General features: G+C 43.6%; 1 protein-coding gene across 11 annotated transcripts in view; it reads right to left on the bottom strand.

The window, feature by feature from the left end:
- Positions 1-22,514, bottom strand: part of LOC140484719 (PH and SEC7 domain-containing protein 1-like) — a 208,566-nt gene that overhangs the window by 132,071 nt on the left and 53,981 nt on the right. For 8 of the 11 annotated variants that reach the window (XM_072583468.1, XM_072583466.1, XM_072583470.1 and 5 more), the window contains 2 exons: positions 21,989-22,063; positions 11,483-12,516 (listed from right to left, as the gene is read on the bottom strand). The exons of 1 other annotated variant lie outside the window; for it this stretch is intronic. In XM_072583468.1, coding sequence (XP_072439569.1) covers positions 11,483-12,424 — 942 coding nt within the window. In that variant the 5' untranslated portion in view covers positions 12,425-12,516; positions 21,989-22,063. The remainder of the gene's footprint in view (positions 1-11,482; positions 12,517-21,988; positions 22,064-22,514) is intronic. 2 more of the 11 variants (XM_072583473.1, XM_072583474.1) reach the window with 1 other exon arrangement.

Genomic DNA, 22,514 nt, shown 5'->3' with positions numbered 1-22,514 from the left:
TCTTCGGAGGGTCGGTGTGGACTTGTTTCCACACTGTAGAGAATCTAATCATAAATGCGTAAATTTGAAAGGTTTGAAGGGATATGGACTAGGACTAGGCAGGTGGGACTAGTTTAGTTTGGGAACACAGTCGGCATGGACTAGTTGGACCAAAGGGTCTGTTTCAGTGCTGGATGACTCTATGATTCTCCTTCAGAACTGAAAAGGTGTTGGAATATGGTTCGTTCCATTCTGAAGATGTCATACCTGACTCGAAACAATAACTATCTTTCTGCACAGATGCTGTCAGACCTGCTGAGATTTTCCAGCATTCCCTGGGTTTGTTCAACGTAACTGGGCCAGGTTGTTCTCAGGAGTACCATGAACAGTTCTAGTCTCTGAACTATAAGGAGACTCATGGCATCCCTGGGGAAAGTGCTCAAAAATATTTATCAGGTTACAGTCATCAGGAAAGATTGAACTATTCACCACTCTTTTCTTCAGAAAAGGCTACAGCTGATAGAGATCTTTGAACATTATGTGAGAATTGCACAGGCCCAACAGGAAGAGAATTTTTCCCACTTGTCAGAGGATCCAAAAGCAGAGGACCTACACATAAAATGGTTATGAATAAATTAAATCCAACTGAAATTCCTTTACTTTATGGCCTACAACTCTCTACCACAGGAAGTGATGGAGGCTGTTAGTATGGATGGTCTCAGAAGGAAATTAAGCCAGTTTGAGGGAGGAATGGGGACAGTGAGATTGTCTGAGAGGCCGGGACAAAACACCTGCAATGGTCAAAGAATCGTGTGGTGTATAAACACCAGTTCAGACTAGTTAGACCAAATGGCCTACATTTGTACTGGTAAGTGGCTTGGGGAGAGTGAAGGATATGGACCATTGGAAGGGGGCAAGTTGGGAAGACAGTCACTGTAATACTTGGCAACAGGAAGAAGATCTCTGCACTTCAAGAGCCAATGCAATAAGGCTGGCTACAGAGTTGAAAATAAGCAGGGTCAAAAGTGATTAAAATCCCACAAAGAACCGCAGATGCTGGAAATCAGTAACAAAAACAGAAATTGCTGGGGAAACTCAGCAGGTCTGGCAGCATGCATAGAGAGAGTAAGCAGAGTTAATGTTTCGGGTCCAGAGACCCTTCTTCAGAATGGGTTCCTCAGTCACAATGAACTGGGAGCAGTTATACAACACTGCAAGAATAAGCCATGGCACTCATTCACAGACTCTATCAACAAACACATCGACCTGGACCCAATATACCGGCCACTACAGCGGACAGCTGGAACTGACAACCAGAAGCGGCAGAGACAGGCCACTATAAATACCGGAGAAAACAGCACAGAAGCGCTTCACAGGAGGCTCCCTAGCACTGAGGATGTCACCTAGACAGGGGACGAAACATTTGCAAGACAAATTCCCAGCTCGGCGAACAGAACCACAACAATAAGCCATAGAGCCGTACAACAGGGAAACAGACCCTTTGGTCCACCCAGTCCATGCCGACCAGAATCCCAAATTAGACTAGTCCCATCTGCCTGTACTTGGCCCGTATCCCTCCAAACATTTCTTATTCATATACTTATCCAAATGTCTTTTCAACATTATAGCTGTACACGCACCCACCATTTTGTCTGGCAGTTCATTATACACATGAACCATTCTCTTTGTGAAAAGGCTGCCTCCTGTCTCCCTTTCAGCTTTTTCTCCTCTCACCTTAAAAATATGCCCCTTGGTCTTGAAATTCCCCACCCTGGGAGAAAGGCACCTGTGTGGGTTTCCTCCGGGTGCTCCAGTTTCCTCCCACAATCCAAAGATGTGCAGGTCAGGTGAATTGGCTGTGCTAAATTGCTTGTAGTGTTAGTGTTAGGAGGGAAATGGTTCTGTGTGGGTTACTCTTCGGAGGATCGGTGTGGACTGGTTGGGCCAAAGGGCCTGTTTCCACACTATGAGGAAGCTAATCATTATTCACCTTATCAATACTCCTCTTTATATTAAAACCCTCTAGAAGGTCACCCTTCAACCTCCTAAGCTCCATGATTTATGTCCCAGCCTATCCAGCCTCACCTTATAACTCAAACGTTCCATTCTATCTAATGTGAGTCTTTTTGACAGTGCACTGGACTGTTCAGTTACATAAAGACACATTATAAAGAAGCACCCTCCACTAAGTGTGGATATAGGAGTTAGGTCAGATCACATTTACCCTCAACTGTCCCTGTTCCAAATCATGAGGAGTTTGGATAAAATCAGCAAGAAGGAAGACCCTGCCAGCTGGGTCGCTAATTGGAAACACAGATTTAAGATAATTGACAAATAAAAAGCCAGGAGAAATTTATTGTAAAAGCAGTGAGGTGTTAATATCTGGAATGATCCATGGTGAACAGATGGTGGATCAACCAGTAACTGAAAGGGAATTGGTTACATATTAAAGAAACAAAACCTTTCCGAGCTACGGGGATAAAGCAGAGTTGTGGGACTAATTGAAGAGAGTTCTCAAAGGGCCTGCACAGACACAATAGGCCAAATGGCCTCATTCTGTGCTGGATGACTCAAAATTTGACTAACTATCTAGAAATCTCCATCGCAGAGTGCTGCAGAGACTAAGTCATAGAATCCCTACAGTGTGGAAACAGGCCATTTGGCCCAACAAGTCCTCACTGACCTCTAAAGAGTAACCCACCCAGACCCATTCCCCTACCCTATTACTCTGCATTTCCCCTGACTAATGCACCTAACTGAAACATCCCTGAACACTATGGACAATTTAGCATTGCAAATCCACCCTAACCTGCACATCTTTGGATTGTGAGAGGAAACCCGCGCAGACACAAGAAGAACGTGCAAATCCCACAGAGACAGTTGCCCGAGGTTGGAATCGAACCAGAGTTCCCAGCGCTGTGAGGCAGCAGTGCTAAACACTGAGACGCCATGCCACCCTGACTGCTATATTCAAAACTGATAGATTTTAACATATCAATGACATAAAGGGGCATGGGGGTAATGTGGGAAAATGCTTTAGAGGAGGATGATAAGCCTTGACCTAGAATGGTAGAGCAGGCTAAAGGGGCCTAGTTTTCTATATTCCTTCCCACCTGTAATCCCTCAAGACTGAGGCTGTCATTTTATTCTACCTTGTTGTACTGCCACAGTCACTGTGGGTGGCATGGTGGCACAGTGGTTAGCACTGCTGCCTCACAGCGCCAGAGACCTGGGTTCAATTCCCGCCTCAGGTGACTGTCTGTGTGGAGTTTGCACATTCTCCCAATGTCTGTGTGGGTTTCCTCTGGGTGCTCCAGTTTCCTCCCACAGTCCAAAAATGTGCAGGTCAGGTGAATTGGCCATGCTAAATTGCCCACAGTGTTAGGTGCAGAGGTAAATGTAGGGAAATGGGTCTGGGCGGGTTGCGCTTTGGCGGGTCGGTGTGGACTTGTTGGGCCGAAGGGCCTGTTTCCACACTAAGTAATCTAATCAAACCAAGACATCAACATACAGCTGGGAATACTCAGACTGGGGACAGAGGTGACACTTGCCCCAGGACATCGGCAGCTGAAAAAATTGCTTCCCCCACCCCTGAAGAGAAGCAATTCACTTTTCGCCGTACAGCATCTTGTTTCACCTCGAAACACTGAGAAATCATTCTTATTGTTAACTCTCAGATTCGCCAGATAGAATCACACAATGGTACAGCACAGAAAGTGACCGTTCAGCCCAATGAGATGGTCCCAGCAGACGTTAATGATCACATGGCAGTGACTGAAAGAAGAAGGAAACTTGTAAGGTGTCGTGGAAAGGCTGCCAACATCAAAGACCCCTCCCACTCCCCGGGAGGGGTCTCCCACTTATCCACCCTCTTCCATCAGGCAGAAGATACAGAAACTCGAACACACACACCAACGGGTTCAAGAACAGATTCTTCCCTGTCGTTATTAGGCTGCTGAATGGACCTCTCTCTCTTCAAATAACATTAATCTTGCTTTGTGCACCTCCTGTGCAGCTGTAACCTTGAATACCTCGCTCTGTCTCAGCACTCTATGGTCTGTACGTCCTTGTTTGCTATGATCTGCCTGTACTGCTCGCAAAACAAAAAAAAATCTTCACTATTAACAATTTTTGAGACGATGTGTAGATCAGGTTGACGATAAGTCTGTAAGTTAACTCGCTGAGCTGGAAGATTTGTTTTCAGACATTTTGTCATGATGACTAGGTAACATCATCAGTGAGAGTCTCCGGTGAAGTGCTGGTAGTATGTCCCATTCTCCATTTATAGGTCTTGGTTTCTTAAGGTGGGTGATGTCATTTTTTTCCAAGGGAAGATAGATAGGATCTAAGTCGATGGTGTTTATTGATGGAGTTCTGGTTAGAATGTCATGCCTCTCAGAATTCTCGTGCGTGTCTTTGTTTCGCCTGTCCTAGAATGTGTGTGTTGTCCCAGTCAAAGTGGTGTCCTTCTTTGTCTGTAGGTATGAGAACTAGTGACAATGGGTTGTGTATACCTTCCTTTGAAAACAACACCAGAAATGACATCACCCACTTTAAGAAACCAAGATCTATAAATAGAGAGGAGGGACATACCACCAGCACTTCACTGAAGTCTCTCACTGATGATGTTATCTAGTCATGGTGACAAAACATCTGAAAACAAACCTTCCAGCTCAGCGAACTAACTTACATACTTGCTTTTCACTGTAGTTAGGTACATAGGATAATAGATCAAATCAAAAAAATCAGAATGAGACTGAGTGAATTGCTTGACAGAGACCAAGATGGAGTCAATGGACGCAAGGAGCAGTGAACTGTCAGCATCTAGGCCAATACCACTCCTCCATACACCAAATTATCCCTCTCAAGTATCTATCCAATTTCACTTTTGAGTTATAACAAGGCAGTGAAAATACAAGCATTGTATAAAAGACTGATACATTACAACGCTGTGGATATGTTTGAATTACTCACACTATGAATGAACCTGGTGGTTGTTAAACAAATCTTTTCATGCCGTTTGAAACCCAATTTTCATTAGATTTTCAAAGAACAAACGGCAAGAGCAATTTTCCCTCAATTAAAATATAGAGCTCACCTTGGGCAACCTGAAATATTCACCAACAATACATAACAAAGATGAAACAACAGCCTTCAATTAACGCAACCATAGATACACAAATCCAGACTTGAAAATAATACAGCAAGAACTAACATATTTCTACAAAACACTTGATAAGGTGCTGCATCAAAACGTTATTGTAGAACATAAACGCCCATGGTATCAAGTAACACATTGGTATCGTTAGAAGATTGATGGCTAATAGGAAGCAGACAGTAGGCAACAATGGATCTTTTTCAGGTTGGCAAGACGTAATGATAGGGATAACAGTGCTGAGGTCTCAACTACTTACAATTTATAAATGATTTGGACAAAGGAAAGGAAAGTGTGCTTGCCCAATTTGCTGACAACATAAAGGTAGGGAGGAAAGTGAGCTTTGAAGGAGACAGAAGGAGGCTCCCAAAAAAAATTAAATAAAAACCAAAAGAACTGTGGATGCTGTAAATCAGAAATAAAAACAGAAGTTGCTGGTAAAGCTCAGCAGGTCTGGTCGCATCCTTCCAGGGTCACTGGGCACAAAACGTTAACTTCCTTTCTCTTCACAGATGCTGCCAGACCTGCTGAGCTTTTCCAGCAACTTCTGTTTTTGTTGCCTAAAAAAGATAAATAGGTTAAGTGAGTGGGAAAATGAAATATAATTTGGGAAAACGGGAAATTGGAAGAATACAGAGAATATTGCCAAAAATGGAGAGAGATTGCAAAGCTCCAAAATGCAGAGGGATCTGGGTATCCTAGTGCATGAATCACAAAAGGTTGGTATTCACATGCAGCAAGTAATTAAGAAAACCAATAAAATGCTATCCTTTATTGTGAGGGGAATACAAGTGATTAAGAAGTAACTTGATTCAAATACAAAGATCCTGAGGGTCTTGACAGGACAGATATAGAAAGGAAGTTTCCTCTTATGGGAAAAGCTAGAGCTAGAGATTACTAATTAAAAATAAAAGGGGAGCACATTTAAAATGGGTAGGAGTGAAATTTACTCTCAGAGGATTGAGTGTGTTCGGAACTCTTCCTCAAAAGTGGTGGAAGCTGAATCTTTGAATATTTTAAAGGCAGAGTTGACTCTTGGAAAGCAAGACAATGAAAGATTATGATGAGTGGATCAGAATGTGTATTTGAGTTTACAATAAGATCAGCCATTCTCTTATTTAATGGTGGAGGAGCACAAGGAGCTGAATGACCTACTCTCATTGCGATCAGATTTTAATACCAGATTGTTGGACAATTGCGTGTTCACTGGAAACAACAGAATATCAGAAAGAGGTTTGGAAATAAGGAAATACCATCCAGCTAACACAGCGAGCTGGTACAGGGCTTGCATCACAACGGGTAGTGTCCTGCCTCGGAGTCTGAAACTCTGGGTTCAAGTCTCACTCCAGGACTTGAAGTTCAAGGAAGATACCTTCATAACACAGCCTAACAGGTCTGAAAATTCTTCCACAGCACACCAATGGCAGGCAGGAAAAAACATTGGAGACGCAACCATCGTTGTCCAAAGGTCCAAGCTATAATATAGAGTTTGAGTCATAAAACACAGAAACAGACCCTTCAGTCCAACCAGTCCATGCCAAACATAATCACAAAGCAGACTAGTCCCACCTGCATACCTCCTGGCCTATAACCCTCCAAACCTTTCCTATTCATGTACTTAGCTAAGTGTCTTTTAAATGTTGTAACTATAACCGTCTCCACCACTTCCTCAGGAAGTTCATGTAAAAAATACGTTACCACAGCACCTCCAACTACGAGCCTTCAGCAAGGTGCTGCAAACTACAGGGAGATGAATGAAAGATAGATTGGTACTGAGGATTTAGGCGGAAGGAGGATTGTTTGTCCAGAGTACGGAACACCCTGTAATTTCTTCACAATGCATACACACTGGACACCTTTATCGGTAGTTGTTCCTCCTCATATTTCTCAATCAGCATCTATTGATGGACAGGAGATGTTATCACAAGAGAAACTGATGGATCTGAATTAAACGGTTTGTTTTCTACTGGTCTGTTCCATTTCTTTCCTTCCAGCTGTGAACATCAACAACTCTCATGTAATGAAATTCTACACCACAAAAGATGGCCACTAGGCCCATCTTGAGCTGTCTTTCAAAGAGCTGTCTAATTATTCACTAGAGAACTGGGTCAGCAGTTAGTTATTCAGAGGCGAGTAACTCACCCCCTGACTCCCCCAAAGCCTGTCCACCATCTACAAGGCGCAAGTCAGGAGTAGGATGGAATATTCCCCACTTGCCTGGATGGGTGCAGCCCCAACAACGCTCGAGAAGCTTGATACTGTGCATGACATCTCAATGCTAACTCTCCACAGTAGCAGCAGTGTGCAGCATTGGCCTAATAATGCACTGCAGAAATTTGCCAAGCATCCTCAGATAGCACGCTCCAAACCCATGCTCACTGCCATCAAGAAGAACAAGAGCAGCAGAAATATGGGAACACTAGAAGTTTCCCTCCAAGTCATCACTGTCCTGACTTGGAGATATATCACTGTTCCTTCAATGTCATAGGGTAAAATTCCTGGAATTCCCTCCTTAAGGGCATTGTGGGTCTACCTACAGTGCATGAACTGCATCGATTCAAGAAGGCAGCTCACCACCACCTTCTCAAGGGCAACTAGGGATGGGCACAAATGCTGCCCCAGCCAGTGATGCCCACGTGCCATGAAAGAATAGTGTTTCAAAAATTGGATCATTAACTGAAGAGGATATATGTTTAGGGCTAGGGGGACAATGTGGGTGGTGGTAGTAGGCGAGGTTCTCTTGCAGGGGGTAGCAGGGACATGAGGGGCCAAAAGGCTTCTCCAGTGAACTACTTGCTAAACAAATTAAACATCACCACTCTCCTTTCAGCCCTGAACCAGAGGTTTTCTCTCCCATTTGAAAACTGCTGTCAACTCTGCTTGTACCACTTCAGTTGCACATTCCAAATTACAACTCGTTGAGTGAAGCCAAAATTGCTTCCCATCTCTCCTTTTGGGTCTGTAGTCCGTTGCCTTGGTGCATTGAATGGACTGTAAAGCTCCAGCCAAGCTCACCCAACTATGTAGCTTCATCCCAAACCCTGAGGAACCTGTGTTACAATGTTAGCTGAATGTCAGCTCATTCCCATGTTACTCATCAGCACACCTTCACTAACTAATGTTATGGACCAGACCAAACCCCATCAATACATGTCGAGGAGATAGCCCAGTTATTGGGATAACTTAATTTGATTGGAATGTAACAGAATAATAAGCTATCATTGACTGTTCCAATTTGCCATAGATGTACCCTTGGCAAATTTAGTAAAACAGATTGTCTCACATGCAATTCTAGCAGCAGGAAGAGAACCCCTTTGTTGTAGCAAAGAGAGAGACTGAGGTGTATCAGCTTTTCACAATCCCAACAGCTACTGAAACCTGAACTCAAAATCCTGGTTCTGTGGGGCTTGACCCCACCCATTCAGGATTGTTCCAGCTTTTAAAAATTTCTAAGGTCTCACAAGCTTACTTTCTTTATTGACTTGAAGCAGACCACTGCTGCCTCTGTCTCAAAACGCTGTTCGTTAAAACAAGCAGGAAAAAAAATACACCTTTTAGAACCATAGTGTCACCATAGTGACTCTCTGCATTCAATTCCCAGTGATTCAGAAAGAACTAGGTCACCATTACTCCTTCTATTTTGTCCACTTACAAATCACAAAAAAAAAAGAGTTCAGCAGTACATAATCAGCACAGATCCCAGGGATGTTATAAAACCTTCCTCAACCAGCATCTTTCAGGAGCAGGATGAAAGCAATGACTTTGATCTGGACAATTGCTCGGATTTGTTCTCACAGTATACAGAATCCCTCAGAGAGAATGCAGCCTTGTAACGATGCCCTGTTATCCAATTTTGAAAATAAGCATTGAACTAACAGCTTGCAATGATCTAGAATCAGGCAGTAATCTACAATCCAACAAATACCCAAACTCCTTCAGCCTATGGTATGCAATTCACTACCACAGAAGGTTGTGGAGGTCATTAAGTATAGTTCAGATTGAGATAGATAGGTTCTTGACTGTAAAAGGGGATCAAGGGTTACAGGGAGAAAGCGGGTGAATGGAGTTGAGAAACTCATCAGCCATGATTGATTGGCTGAGCAAACTCAATGAATTGAATGGCCCCAATTTCTGCTCCTGTGTTATGGACTTATGGTCTAGAAGGGTAAGAGGAATCGGATTGTAACTTACAGAATATCAAGGGGCCTAGATAGAGTGGATGTGGAGAAAATCGTTTTGGAAGGATGTTGTGAAACTTGAAAGAGTTCAGAAAAGATTTACAAGGATGTTGACAGGATTGGAGGATTTGAGCTATAGGGAGAGGGTGAATAGGCTGGGGCTGGTTTCCCTGGAGCGTTGGAGGCTGAGGGGTGACCTTATAGAGGTTTATAAAGTCATGAGGGGCATGGATAGGATAAATAGACAAAGTCTTTTCCCTGGGGTGGAGGAGTCCAGAACTAGACGGCATCGGTTTTGGGTAAGAGGGTAAAGATATAAAAGAGACCTAAGGGGCAATACTTTCACGCAGAGGGTGAAATGTGTATGGAATGGGCTGCCAGAGGAAGTGATGGAGGCTGGTACAATTGCAACATTTAAAAGGCATCTGGATGGGTATATGAATAGGAAGGGTTTGGATGGATATGGGTCAGGTGTTGGCGGGGTGGGGGGGTGGGGGAGTGGGGGGGGTGGTGGGGGGATGAACAAGATTGGGTTGGGATATCTGATCAGCATGGACAGATTGGACCGAAGGGTCTGTTTCCGTGCTGTACATCTCCGTGACTCGCTTACTCTATGATGTTTCCACTAGGAGGACCCTCAGAGTGAAGAGATGACCCTTTAGAACTGAGATGAGGAGGAATTTCTTCAGCACGAGGGTGGTTAATCTGTGCAACGCACTGCTTCAGAAGGCCAAATCAATAAGAGTCTTTAAGACGGTGATAGATATGTTTCTGAGTACTAAGGGGTTTAAGGATTACAGAGTTAAGGCAAGAGAATGAGGTTGAGAAGTATTTCAGCTATGTTTGAATGATGGAGCAGACTCAATGGGCCAAATGGCCTAACTCTGCTCCTATATCTTATGGCCACAACAAACAATGGTTTCTTGGTTCAGAAGAAGGATCATATCAGATTCAAAACATTAATTCTGTTTCCCTCTCAACAAATGCTGCTGGACCTGCTGAGTTTCTCCAGCACTTTGTTTTTATTTCCAGCATTTTGATTTTGTCACTTGCTTCTGTGATGGTCCAAGATCACCAATACCATTTGCTTTTACTAAAAACTGCTTTTCAGCGCAAGAGCAATTTCCATTTATATTGCACCTTTCACAAATTCAGGAGATCTCAAAATGTTTCTTGGCGTGTCTACAGACAACATAAAGCAAGCAGGAGCTATGAGGAAGGAGCAGGTTTTACATTTTATCAAGAATAAGAAATGGATTGATATAGAATCCTTACTGTGTGGGAGCAGGCCATTCAGCCCTTCGAGTCCCCACCAACCCTCTGAAGAGCATCCCACCCAACATCATTCCCTGTAATCCTACATTTCCCATGGCTAATCCAATTAGCCTGCACACTGAACAATTTAGCATGGCTCATCCCCCTAACCTGCACATCTTTATATAGTGGGAGGATACCCAAGCACCCAGAGGAAAGCTACGCCGATACGGGAAGAATGTGCAAACTCCACACAGACAGTTGCTTGAGGGTGAAATCAATCCCAGGTTCCTGGCACTGTGAGGCAGCAGTGCTAAACACTAAGCCAATGGGCATATATGAGAGAATGGATTCATTTAGTCAATGTGAGTAAAGATTTGATTCACTTGGAGTGGGCCAGGAAACATAGATTGTGATCAGTCGTGCACAGCCGGACCAAGTGATGAATGTTTGGAGTGTGCGGGTTATTGCTGGGGAGCTCAGTGTGGTGAAACATCAGTGTTAGGGGAAATAAATAACCACAAAATAGTTTAAATTCCCATCTGATGGCTCTCGCAAGGTCAGCATCACACTCCCAGCTGGATGGCGCACAATGCAGTTCATTTTCATTCAGAATTGATGGTGATTACCAAACAAGTTTCACATTTTAATGTCTTACCGTAATATATAGTTTGCTGTAGCTGCTATTCAGAGCAAAGGGTGAATTCTGCTCCTTCACAATACCATACTCCACCGAGACAGCAACGTTGACAAAATGAGAGAGATGGGGCCCACCATCCCATAATTACCCATTTCTGGGGTCTCAAAGCTGCTCTGCTATTACCCCGTTTACACAGAAGATTATTCAATTTAATTCTCTGGATAGAACAGAAGCAATAAAGCTCATTAATTCATTCATTCATTTAGCAGGACGTACCTGTGTGAGGCCGGGACTGTTTGGGATTTCTCTTCCTATGGGATTCACGCATGGAATGGCAGCAATGCTGTGGTTACTCGATGTTTTATTGGGGGTAGCCACAGTCATTAGATCGGTTCCCAAGTCCAGAGCCTTTGTGCAGACTTGCTTTGAAGGATACCCTTGACGTAGTTCATTCCCAGACTGTGCTCTTTTCCCTCCAGGGCATGGACTTTGAGCTGCAGCATCAGAATATCTTTGGCTCGCGCTCCCAACCGATGAGAGCAAACTCCGATTGGGAATGAGGCTATTCGAAGGCTCACGGCAACTTCCCACAGACACTGTGCTCACCCTTGTGTCAAAACTCTCCATCGGAGTTGGCATTGATATTATCCCATGAGATACCTTGTGACTAGTCTGGGGACTTTTCCATCCAATGGAGGATCCCTGCCCCATGCCAGCCAGCTTCACTCCCTGAGGAAGCACAGACACATTGAAAGGGTTCACAACAGTTTTAACTCTGGCCTTTTCGATGTAGCTGAAAGTAACTACTGAGCTTCTACCTCTGGTGTCACCGCCCATAGTATTCTCCAAGGTAACTGGGCAGAACGGGTGAGTCCTGATGCATACCGGAGAGGACGGGGCAGTGGACCTCCCAGAGCTAGCTGGGGCAAATTCCCGAAAGGGATTGGTTTCTGATTGTGTGCGAACGAGTGAGGCTGTGCCCTTCTTGCAACCAGGAAAGCCCAGGAAATCCATCTTTGTATCTGGCGGCAGACTGCGTCGCTGCGTACAGGGTGGCACGATGGGTGAGAGAAAGCATGGTGATCGGGTATTGGCAACAGACTGAGCAGGGCTGGGCTCATCATGGTACAGTGATCCTGGAGGTGTGATGGCACAGTGCCCAGGAGGATCTGTTCTCAGCTCCATGTAGAAGGTCATCACTCTTGTATCCTGTGCCATTTGGTACGAATCTATGCCAATCGCCAGCTAATAGGAGGTAGGAACAGTGGGCACTGCAATCACCTTCCCATGCTGAGGTCCAATTCCCCAACCTAGGAAAATCCAAGGAAGATGTTATTGACCAACACCATCGACCTATTAATTAGCATGGAACCAAACTATAACATTGACCCCAGTGCAGCCAATAGAGGGTTTGAACTCTGTAACCCTATTAAGTCCAATCAGGAAGCTAAACTTTCACACAACTCAAAAAAAAATGGACTGTGGATACTGGAAATTGAAATAGAAACAAATTGCTGTAGAAACTCAGCAGGTCTGGCACCATTTGTGGAGAGAGAAAGCAGCGTGTTTTGGGTTCAGAACCCTGAAGACAGGTCGTTGGATCGAAATGTTCACTCTGCTTTTTCTCCACCTATACACAACTTTGTGTGTATACCTTCTTGGGACATGGGCACTGCTGGTAAGGTCAGTATTTATTACCCGTCCCTGCGTAATTTCAGCTGGCAGTTAAGAGTCAACTTCATTACCGTCATGTAGGCCAGACCAAGTAAGGATGGCAGATCTCTCTGCTCTAAAGCAAGATAATGGGCCTTCATAATAATCAATGATTGTTATGACAGTCACCACCATAGAGAGAAGTTTTATATTCCAGATGTATTAATTGAATTTAAATTGCCCCAGCTGCCATGGTGGGATCTGAACCCATATTCCCAGACCATTAGCCTGGGTATCTGGATTACTACTCCACTGATATTGCCATTGGCATGGTAACTCAGTGACTAGCACTGCTGCCTCACAGCGCCAGGGACCTGGGTTCAATTCCACCCACGAGTGACTGTCTGTGTGATGTTTACACATTCTCCCCATGTCTGTGCGGGTTTCTTCTGAGTTCTCCAGTTTTCTCCCAAAATCCAAAGGTTTGGTGCATTGGCCACGCTAAATTACCCAGAGTGTACAGGGTTGTGCAAATTAGGTGGATTAGCCATGGGAAATGCAGGGTTACCCAGACAGGTCTGGGAGGATGCTCTTCGGGGGGTCAATGTGGACTTGTTGGACCAAAGGGCCCGTTTCCACATTGTAGGGATCCCATTGACTGTTAACTCCCATTGACTGTTAACTCCCATTGACTGTTTACTAGCTTGAAGTATGTCTGCACTCACAACCTATATAGGTTATATAAGGCATTGGTAAGACCACATTTCACCAATGAGCAGCTTTGATGTTCATGTTTAAAGGAAGAAAAGAAAAGATAATGAAGAGAATGAGGAAATGTTGGACAGGCTGGAGTTTTCAAGAGCGAGGATTGGTTTGTTAAAGTTTATGTAACACCCTGAATGATCTGGACAAGGTAAATGTGGAAAGGATTCTCTTTCTCTTGTGGCTCAGTCCAGAACCAGGAGAGACTATTTTAAAATCAGGGGTAGCTAACAGGGATGAGGAGAATTCTTTTTCCTCTTGGTGTATTGTGTGAATTTGGAATTCTCTGCCTCAGAAGGCAGAGGAGATAGAGTATTTGAACAGTTTGAAGGGGAGGTACATTGATTTTGTTGCCTGACAACAAACTAACCTTATCAGTGGTAAATGGGAATATGGATTCACAGATCAGCCATGATTTTATTGAATGGTGAAGTAGTTTAGAAGGGCTGAATGGGCTATTCTCACTCCTAATTTATGGAGTCATACAGCACGGAAACAAACCCTTCAGTCCAACCAGTCCATGCCAACCACAATCCCAAACTAAACTAATCTCACCTGCCTGCACTTTCCCCACATCCTTCCAAACCTTTCCTATTCATGAACTTATCCAAACATCTTTTTAAAATGTTGTAAATGTACCTGCATTCACCACTTCCTCTGGCAGTTCATTCCACACCCTCTGTGTAAAAAAGTTGCTCCTCTTCCTTTTTAAATTTTTCTCCTGTCACTTTTAAAAAATGCCCCCTAGTTTTGAATTCCCAGACCCTAGGGAAAAATACTCTCGTCATTTTACCCCATCCATGCCCCTCATAATTTTACAGTCCTCAATAAAGTCACTCCTCAACCTCCTATGCTCCAGTGAGAAAAAGTCCCATTGACTTATGCCCCATTAGGGAAGGAAACTGCCAGCCTTACCTGGTCTGCATGACATGTGACTCCAGACCCACAGCAACGTGGTTGACTCTTAACTGCCCTCTGGGCAATTAGGGACAGGCAATAAATGCTGCCTAGCCAGTGACACCCTCATTCCATTTTTGTCTCTGAAACCCTCCATTCCCAGCAACATCCTGGTAAATCTTTTCTGAACCTTCTCCATTGTAATAATACCCTTCCTATAACAGCACTCCAGAACAGATTTCACCAACGTTCAGTCCAACCGCAACAGGACTCCGATACTCAAAGATTCGTATGTTTGTACAAAGGTGGTGAAAATTCACAAGGTGACATGCCTCTGAACTGCATTTATAACTAATTGAACAGGTTTCCAAATTTATTAAAGATAATTGAAATCTAAGTCCGCATTTGCAATTTTTCTAAAGCAGCCCGAGATATATTAAACCCAGTTCAGCTCCAACACACTATGTAAATAAAATTAGCTGTGCTCTAAAACACAGTGGAGCAAAAGTCTCAATACTTCAAAATGTTCCCAAAATACATGCAATATAAAAAAAAAGACTTTCAAAAATTCCTTGGCGAATAATTATTTGTGACAGAAGAATGCACGTGGTATGGTTCACTAGGTCAGTACCAAAGCATTCAGTGTTTGAAAACACATTGAAATATCTGGGCCAGTCAGGGTCAAACAATCTTTCCAACCCTGACTGGAATAAAATTTACTCAATTACCTTTCAATATTCCCTGCTGGAGATCGCTGGACAAGGACCTCCCTCCAGAAAAACCCACAAATCCAACCACAGAGGAAAACTTCACAGAAACCACGCCCATTTGGGTGAGAGATGGGGTAGCATGGCAAGTGGCTAGTGGTGACAGGTTTGTGAACGAGAGCTTAAGGTAAGTCAGGGGTTAGGCAGTTGTCAGGTCTGGGGGTGGTCAGGAGGGACGTGGGTGTTGAATCTCAGTGGGCGAAGGGGAAGACAGAGTCAGGCTGACAGAGTAAGACAGGGTCAGGTCAGGGCAGAAGGTTCAACTAGGGTATGCCCCAGGACTTGGAGTCAGGGATCCAGGTTTGATGGGTCAATAGTTATGCAGGAGTTAGAGTAGGTTTTAATCCTCTAACTTTTCCTGGGTAACTACTAAGTAAGTCGGAATCCTTTGAATTCTCCAGCTTTAGTGAACTTTTTTGAAATGTTTCAGCCACATGGGAATTGTTCATCAGACAATTCAATTTCCCGGGCAGTTCCCAAGGAGTCTGCTATAACCAAAGATTCTACAGGGCTCCACAGTCCTACTCCAGCCTGTGCTGCTCCAGTGACTGTCTGGCCATCGTCATTGGCTGAAGTGCAATAATTCTGGGTTTTAGTTGATTGGATCAATCGCATTTCAGCTTCGTCTTTCCTGACCCGAATCTGTCTTTTCCATTTGTGGGACCTTGCTGTGAATAAATTGGCTGCTATACCAGTGTAGCAGAAGCTCCAAATCAAAAGGTGTTTCACTGGTTCTAAAGAACTTTGGAACATCTTGAGGCTGTGAAAGTTGCTAAATAATTTATTTTTAAAATTAATTCACAGAATGAGGGTGTCACTGGCTAGGCAGCATTTATTGCCTGTCCCTAATTGCCCAGAGGGCAGTTAAGAGTTGCTGTGGGTCTGGAGTCACATGTCATGCAGACCAGGTAAGGCTGGCAGTTTCCTTCCCTAATGGGGCATAAGTGAACCAGATGGGTTTTTCCTGAAAATTGACAATGATTTCATGGTCATCATTTGATTCTCAATTCTAGATTTTTTACTGACTTCAAACTTCACGGTCTGCCACAGCAGGACTTGAACCCACATCTCCAGACCATTACCTGGGTCACTAGGTTAACAGTCCAGCAATAATACTACTCAGCCATCACTTCCCATCTAAACACAAACCTTTCTTTCTAGTGTCATTTTGCAGTGGTAGACGATCCCAGAAGACCAATCCCAAACCTTCGCCTCTACAAATAGTTTTTGTTCGACTACCTTGTATATTGGGTATAGGTACAGTAGGGCTAAAATGATCAAACAAGCACAAACTCAAAATGGACCAGGGTAAAACCGGACAGCTAGCTGTTGGCATTCAACTGGAACAAAACTGGATTTTAAAACAGCATCTGAGCAAATCTCCAGACCCCATGTCAGCACATCATCATGCAATCTGAATCAGCTCGTTTAAAGTGAATCGCAAAATAGCAACAGGATGTCTCTCAGGCAAACAGCTTGTAAACTGCTGTGACACAGCTCAAACAGTCCCAGGATTATAGGAAGAACAGCTGAGACCACTGCTCCCCCCCCCCCCCCCTCAGAACTGTTTACATTGCATCCATGAGAATGAACTGTGATTGATGTTGATTTAATCCTGATTAGTATCATCAAGTCACGTGAGAGGATGTTGACTAGGATTAACAGTGAGAGGAATGAAGTCTGACAGATAGTGTGCAGAGAATAGAGGCTTCAGAATATTGACCAACCCAGCACAAAAATCAAGATCTGAAAAGGAGAGAGCCATTAACTACAATTACCGAGCATTCCTTGCTCTCAATACTCCCATACATCCTGTGCTAACTAGAAGGCTAGACTTGCAACAGTGGGTAGGTGAACTACCAAAGTGTTGAATTCAGCAACAAAGGCAACAATACAGGGAGTTCAATGGAGATCATTACTTTGTGGGTCTGCCATGGGAAATTGGGACTATTATTCCAGAGACCCAGATAATGTCCTGGGGACCTGGGTTCAAATCCCTCCATGATAGATGGTGGAATTTGAACTCAATAAATATCTAGAATGAGGAGTCCCATGATAACCATGCTAACTGTTAGAAAAACCCCTTATAGTTCACTAATGTCCTTTAGGGAAGGAAACTGTTACCTTTACCTATGATTCCACGCCCACAACATTGTGGTTAACTTTTAACTGCCCTCTGGGCAATTAGGGATGGGCAATAAACGTTGGTCTAATGAGTGACACCTACATCCTGTGAATGAATTTTTAAAAGCGCAAAAGGAGAAGCAACGATTTACAATGATGTTGCCAGGGTTGGAGGATTTGAGCTATAGGGAGAGGCTGAACAGGCTGGAGCCGTTTTCCCTGCAGCGTCGGTGGCTGAGGGGTGACCTTATAGAGGTTTATAAAATCATGAGGGGCATGGACAGGATAAATAGACAAAGTCTTTTCCCTGGGGTGAGCGAGTCTAGAACTAGAGGGCATAGGTTTAGGTTGAGAGGGGAAAGATTTAAAAGAGACGTAAGGGCATCTTTTTCACGCAGAGGGTAGTAGATGTATGGAATGAGCTGCCAGAGGAAGTAGTGGAGGCTGGTACAATTACAACATTTAAAAGGCATCTGGGATGGATATATGAATAGGAAGGGTTTAGAGGGATATGGGCCAAGTGCTGGCAAATGCAACTAGATTAGGTTGGGATATCTGGTTGGCATGGATGAATTGGACTCAAAGGTCTGTTTCTGTGCTGTACAATTCTATGACTCTAAATAGCACATTTTGTGGAGATGCCAAGCCAGTCTGAGCGCTGCTGGGACAGGATTGCCAGCACACTCCTTACCCACTCTGGCTTACATATGACTCCAGACCCACAGCAATGTTGACTCTTAACTGCCCTCTGGACAATTCGGGATGGCAAAAAATGTATTCATCCCGTGAATGAATAAAGAAACGTTGTGTGGGTAGGTTTGTATGCCCACGTGTTACACGCTTGGACATCCAGTGATGGCTGGAGTAGCTGAAGGTTAACTAGTTGTCAATGCTCATTGTCCGAGCTTACAGAAGGATCTTGAGTGAAGCAGTTGGGAACCCTCAGCAGTAGTCTGACAGAGAAAACTGAAGAAAGAGATACCTTCTCTACAATGGCAGCCAAAGGGTTAATGCCACTCCAACATGGGAATAGGAAGAGGTAATTTAGCTCCCTGAGCCTATTCCATCTTTCAAAAGGTCATGGCTGGTCTAACACCACACTCCATCTCCCAACCTTGGCCTTAATATTATTAGGTAACAAATATTCATCGATCTCAGATTTCCCATGATCAATTATTCTCACATTAATTGCCATTTCCGCAACAGCATTCCAAACTTCTGCCACTCTGTGTAAAGGTCTTTCCTGATTTTTCACATGAAACATCTAGCTCTAACCTGTTGATTCCACCAACCTGTGAGCTCCCCATGCACCTATCCCACCCTTCCCTGCCTCTGACTGTCCCAACAGTCACAAAAATTTCCCTCCATTTGCCTTATTTATTCCTTTTAATCTTTTAAGGTTTTAATCAAATAATCCTGATAATCTGTTAAATTCCAGGGAACGCAACCTAGTCGAGATAATCTCTCCTTGTAAAGTCATAGAGTCACAGAGATGTACAGCACCGAAACAGACCCTTCAGTCCAACTCATCCATGCTGACCAGATATCCTAAATAAATCAAGTCCTATTTGCCAGCACTTGGCCCATATCCCTCTAAACCCTTCCTTCATATACCCATCCAGATGCCTTTTAAATATTGTAATTGTACCAGCCTCCACCACTTCCTCCAGCAGCTCATTCCATACACGCACCACCCTCTGTGTGAAAAAGGTACTGCTCAGGTCCCTTTTAAATCTTTCCCTTCTCATCTTAAAACTATGTCCTTGAGTTCTGGACTACCCTATCCTGGGGAAAAAAAACTTGTCTATTCACCCTATCCATGCCCCTCATGATTTTATAAACCTCTATAAGGTCATCCCTCAGCCTCTGATGCCCCAGAGAAAATAAGCTGAGCCTATTTAGCATCTCCCTATAGCTCAAACCCTACAATCCTGGCGTCATCCTTAGAAATCTCTTCTGAACCCTTCTGAATCCAGACACAATCTATTCAACCAGAACTGCAGGTCTCCAAGACAAATTAACTTAAACGTATGGCGCCCATACTTCAAAATGCATCCTGATCACATCTTCGTAAAATCTTCGTCTGGCATAGCAGGTGAGACTATTCCAAGACGATTAAGCTGTCCTACTACAAAAAAGCAGTCTGAAGATGTCTGTTGATGGTATTCATAATTATTTATACAATATTAGAATTGCTGTACTGAATTCAAAGATGTGCAGGTTAGGTGGATTGGCCATGCTAAATTGCCCATAGTGTCCAGGGAGTGCAGACTAGGTGGATTAGCCATGGGAAATACAGGGTTACGAGGATAGTGTAGCGGGCGCAGCAGGTCTGGGTGGGATGTTCTTTGCAGAGTCGATGTGGATTCGATAGTCTGAATGGCCTGCTTCCACGTTACAAAAGATAGATATCCTGCAAGCCCTCCCAGGTTTCTGCACTGGGGCATCAGGCTATTTGTTGTGCTCAAGACGATTTTTGGGCCTTTCCATAATTTCTGTATGGTCTGACTTTTACAAAATGCACCATGGTTCAATTTGGCAGTCTCAGTCGAACATGCTGTAAAACAACTGGAGATAACCATTGTAATCTCATGGACTGAAGTGTAGCCAACTGAATGCTGAGCAAGTTAAATGCACATGGACCGAGAGAGACACACACACACACAGATGCACAATACTATTAACAGACAATGCTGACGGAGTGTCTAAACTACTCTAATGGAGCCCACCTGAGAGGGAGTATTTTCACTTCCAACAGTAAGTTTTATGCACCGACAGTTATGTGGTAATGAAGCCAAGGTGTGCAGCCAATTTCTTCGGCATTTTGAGCAACGGTTGGGTACATGTGGCAACTATTTCTCACACACACTAAGCATTTAAAGTGATGGGTTCCCCTTGGTTACAAGATGACCTGTTGCTAAAAAAGCGTCTTGAATAAGGTACACTCTAGGCTAACAACTAACATTCCTCTTCAACTTAAGTTTCACTTCAGTTGAATTCAAAGAGTTTATCTTTTGTGTAATAGTTGTGGCCCACGTGAAAGCGTATCTCAACAGATATCAGCTTCAAAGGAAATACTAAAACCTGGAGAGAGGTCAAATGAGCTTGAATTTGAGCAAACGCCTGTTTTTGAGTTTTAAGGAGCCTATTAAAATCACTTCCTTGTGAGCAAGGCTTTAATTAAAAACTTTTGAACGTGATTGGTTTTAAATTTATTGAGAAAGTGAAAACGTGCACCCCCAGTCTAAGGGGAAATTATGCAGTGTAGTTCCTTGAGTGTCAGTGAGTGAAAGTGCTGGAACTCCCTCCCTGATAGATGTACCCACACGACTCTAGATGTTGCTGTTCAATGCAGCTTACCTACACCATCTCATTGGCTGGGAAAAAGAATCTAGCCGAGTCCACAACATTCACATCCTGTGAAAGAATTCTTAAAATGTTTTTCGAAAGTAGTTTCCAGTAGTTTAAAATGGGGTTACTTGCAGCTGATGGATTGATACTACGATTAAAAATGCCTAATTTCGGGATAAACCCATAATCAGCTTTATCCATTAAACTCTACCAGGTTCTCACTCTTTGATGCGTCAAGATATAATCAAAGTAATTTTTTTCCCCACTATGTTTTTGAAAAGCAATGTGGTTGACTCTTAACTGCCCTCTGGGCAATTAGGGATGGGTAATAAATGCTACCTAGCCAGCGACACCCTCATCCCATGAATGAATAAAGAAAAATAAAACCCAATTGTATTGATTCAGGGCAGATTTACGACACAGCAGCAGAATTAGGCCATTCAGCCTATCGGGTCTGTTCCGCCATTTAATGGTGAATATGTTTCTCCACCCCATTCTCCTGCCTTCTCCCTGCAATCCTTCATCCCCTTACTAATGAAGGACCTGTCTGTTTTGTGCTCATTAGCATGCCAATGGTTTTGGATTGATAGGGAGGGGGATAAAGAGTACAAAACACCCCTCAAAAGTCATTATTTCAGGCACAATTTGCACTCGGATCGCCAAACTAGAAACATCTACTTCAGGGATGCGGAAAGAGCACTGTGTATTCTTAGTTCTGTTTAACTGCTGTCGGAGATTTATGTCAGACAGGTCCTTTGAGAATGACTGGAGGTCAGTTATGGTAAATTATGAGGCATTCTCACCGGTGGAAACCAAAGATCTCACCAGTTTAGTCTCTCATCACGTGAGAGATCGAGAGAGTGGAACAAGAGAGATCTCGGATTCTCAATTCGGCCAGTCAGTGAAAACACGAGCTGTTGTTGTGACAAATCAAAGGGTCTCATTCTTTAAAAATGATCTAAATTTTTCAAGAGAATGTAAAAAAGAGTTTGTTCCTTCTCCTCCCTTCCACGCACAACAATAACCAGCTGGGCAGCTTAGAGTCTGCTCTGGCAGACAGACAAGAGATGGATGAGAAGAATGGGGGTGGGATTTCAATCTTCAATGAGAGAAACACAAGCAGACGCCCACTCGAGAACACACTTGGCCAGACTGCAACGTGCAGGTTATTTATGGATGTCGTACTAATAGCAATGTGGCATTAACCCAGTTCTGCTGCAGCACTTACCTTGTAATCTCTCCATTTCCCTAGTGAAAGCTCCTAGTCCAGCAGGAATCACAAAGCCCTCTGCATTCTTTCACTCTGGATGCATTAATAAAACAGGAATGAGCAATTACTCAAGTATCAACGAAGGGCAAGTCATAGAACAGACCGGGAGAAAGTGTTGCTGTTGAAAGAAGAGCTAGTAACCAGTGGAGACGGTTTTTATAATAATTTACAAATAAATCAAAGAGGGGTGGGGGGGGGGGGAATGAAATTTTCTATGCAGCAGATTATCATCTGAAAGGGCAGTGAAAGCAGATCCAATAATAACTTGCACAAAGGAAATTCGATATAGATTTGAAAAACGGAACAAAACATAACAGTGCTTTAAAGAAAGTGCAGCAGGAAGGGGTTGAAATTGATAGCTCCTCCAGAGTGCCAGTACAGGCGTGATGGGCCAAATGGCCTCTTTCTGTGATGTTCACAACCATAGATAAGCTATCCCAGACGCGCTAATTCCCTAGAAAAAGCAATCCAGTTAGTCCCATTC

Source organism: Chiloscyllium punctatum, chromosome 13, assembly GCF_047496795.1.
Source record: "Chiloscyllium punctatum isolate Juve2018m chromosome 13, sChiPun1.3, whole genome shotgun sequence".
Taxonomy (NCBI): domain Eukaryota; kingdom Metazoa; phylum Chordata; class Chondrichthyes; order Orectolobiformes; family Hemiscylliidae; genus Chiloscyllium; species Chiloscyllium punctatum.
This window is presented reverse-complemented; position numbering and strand designations above follow the sequence as displayed.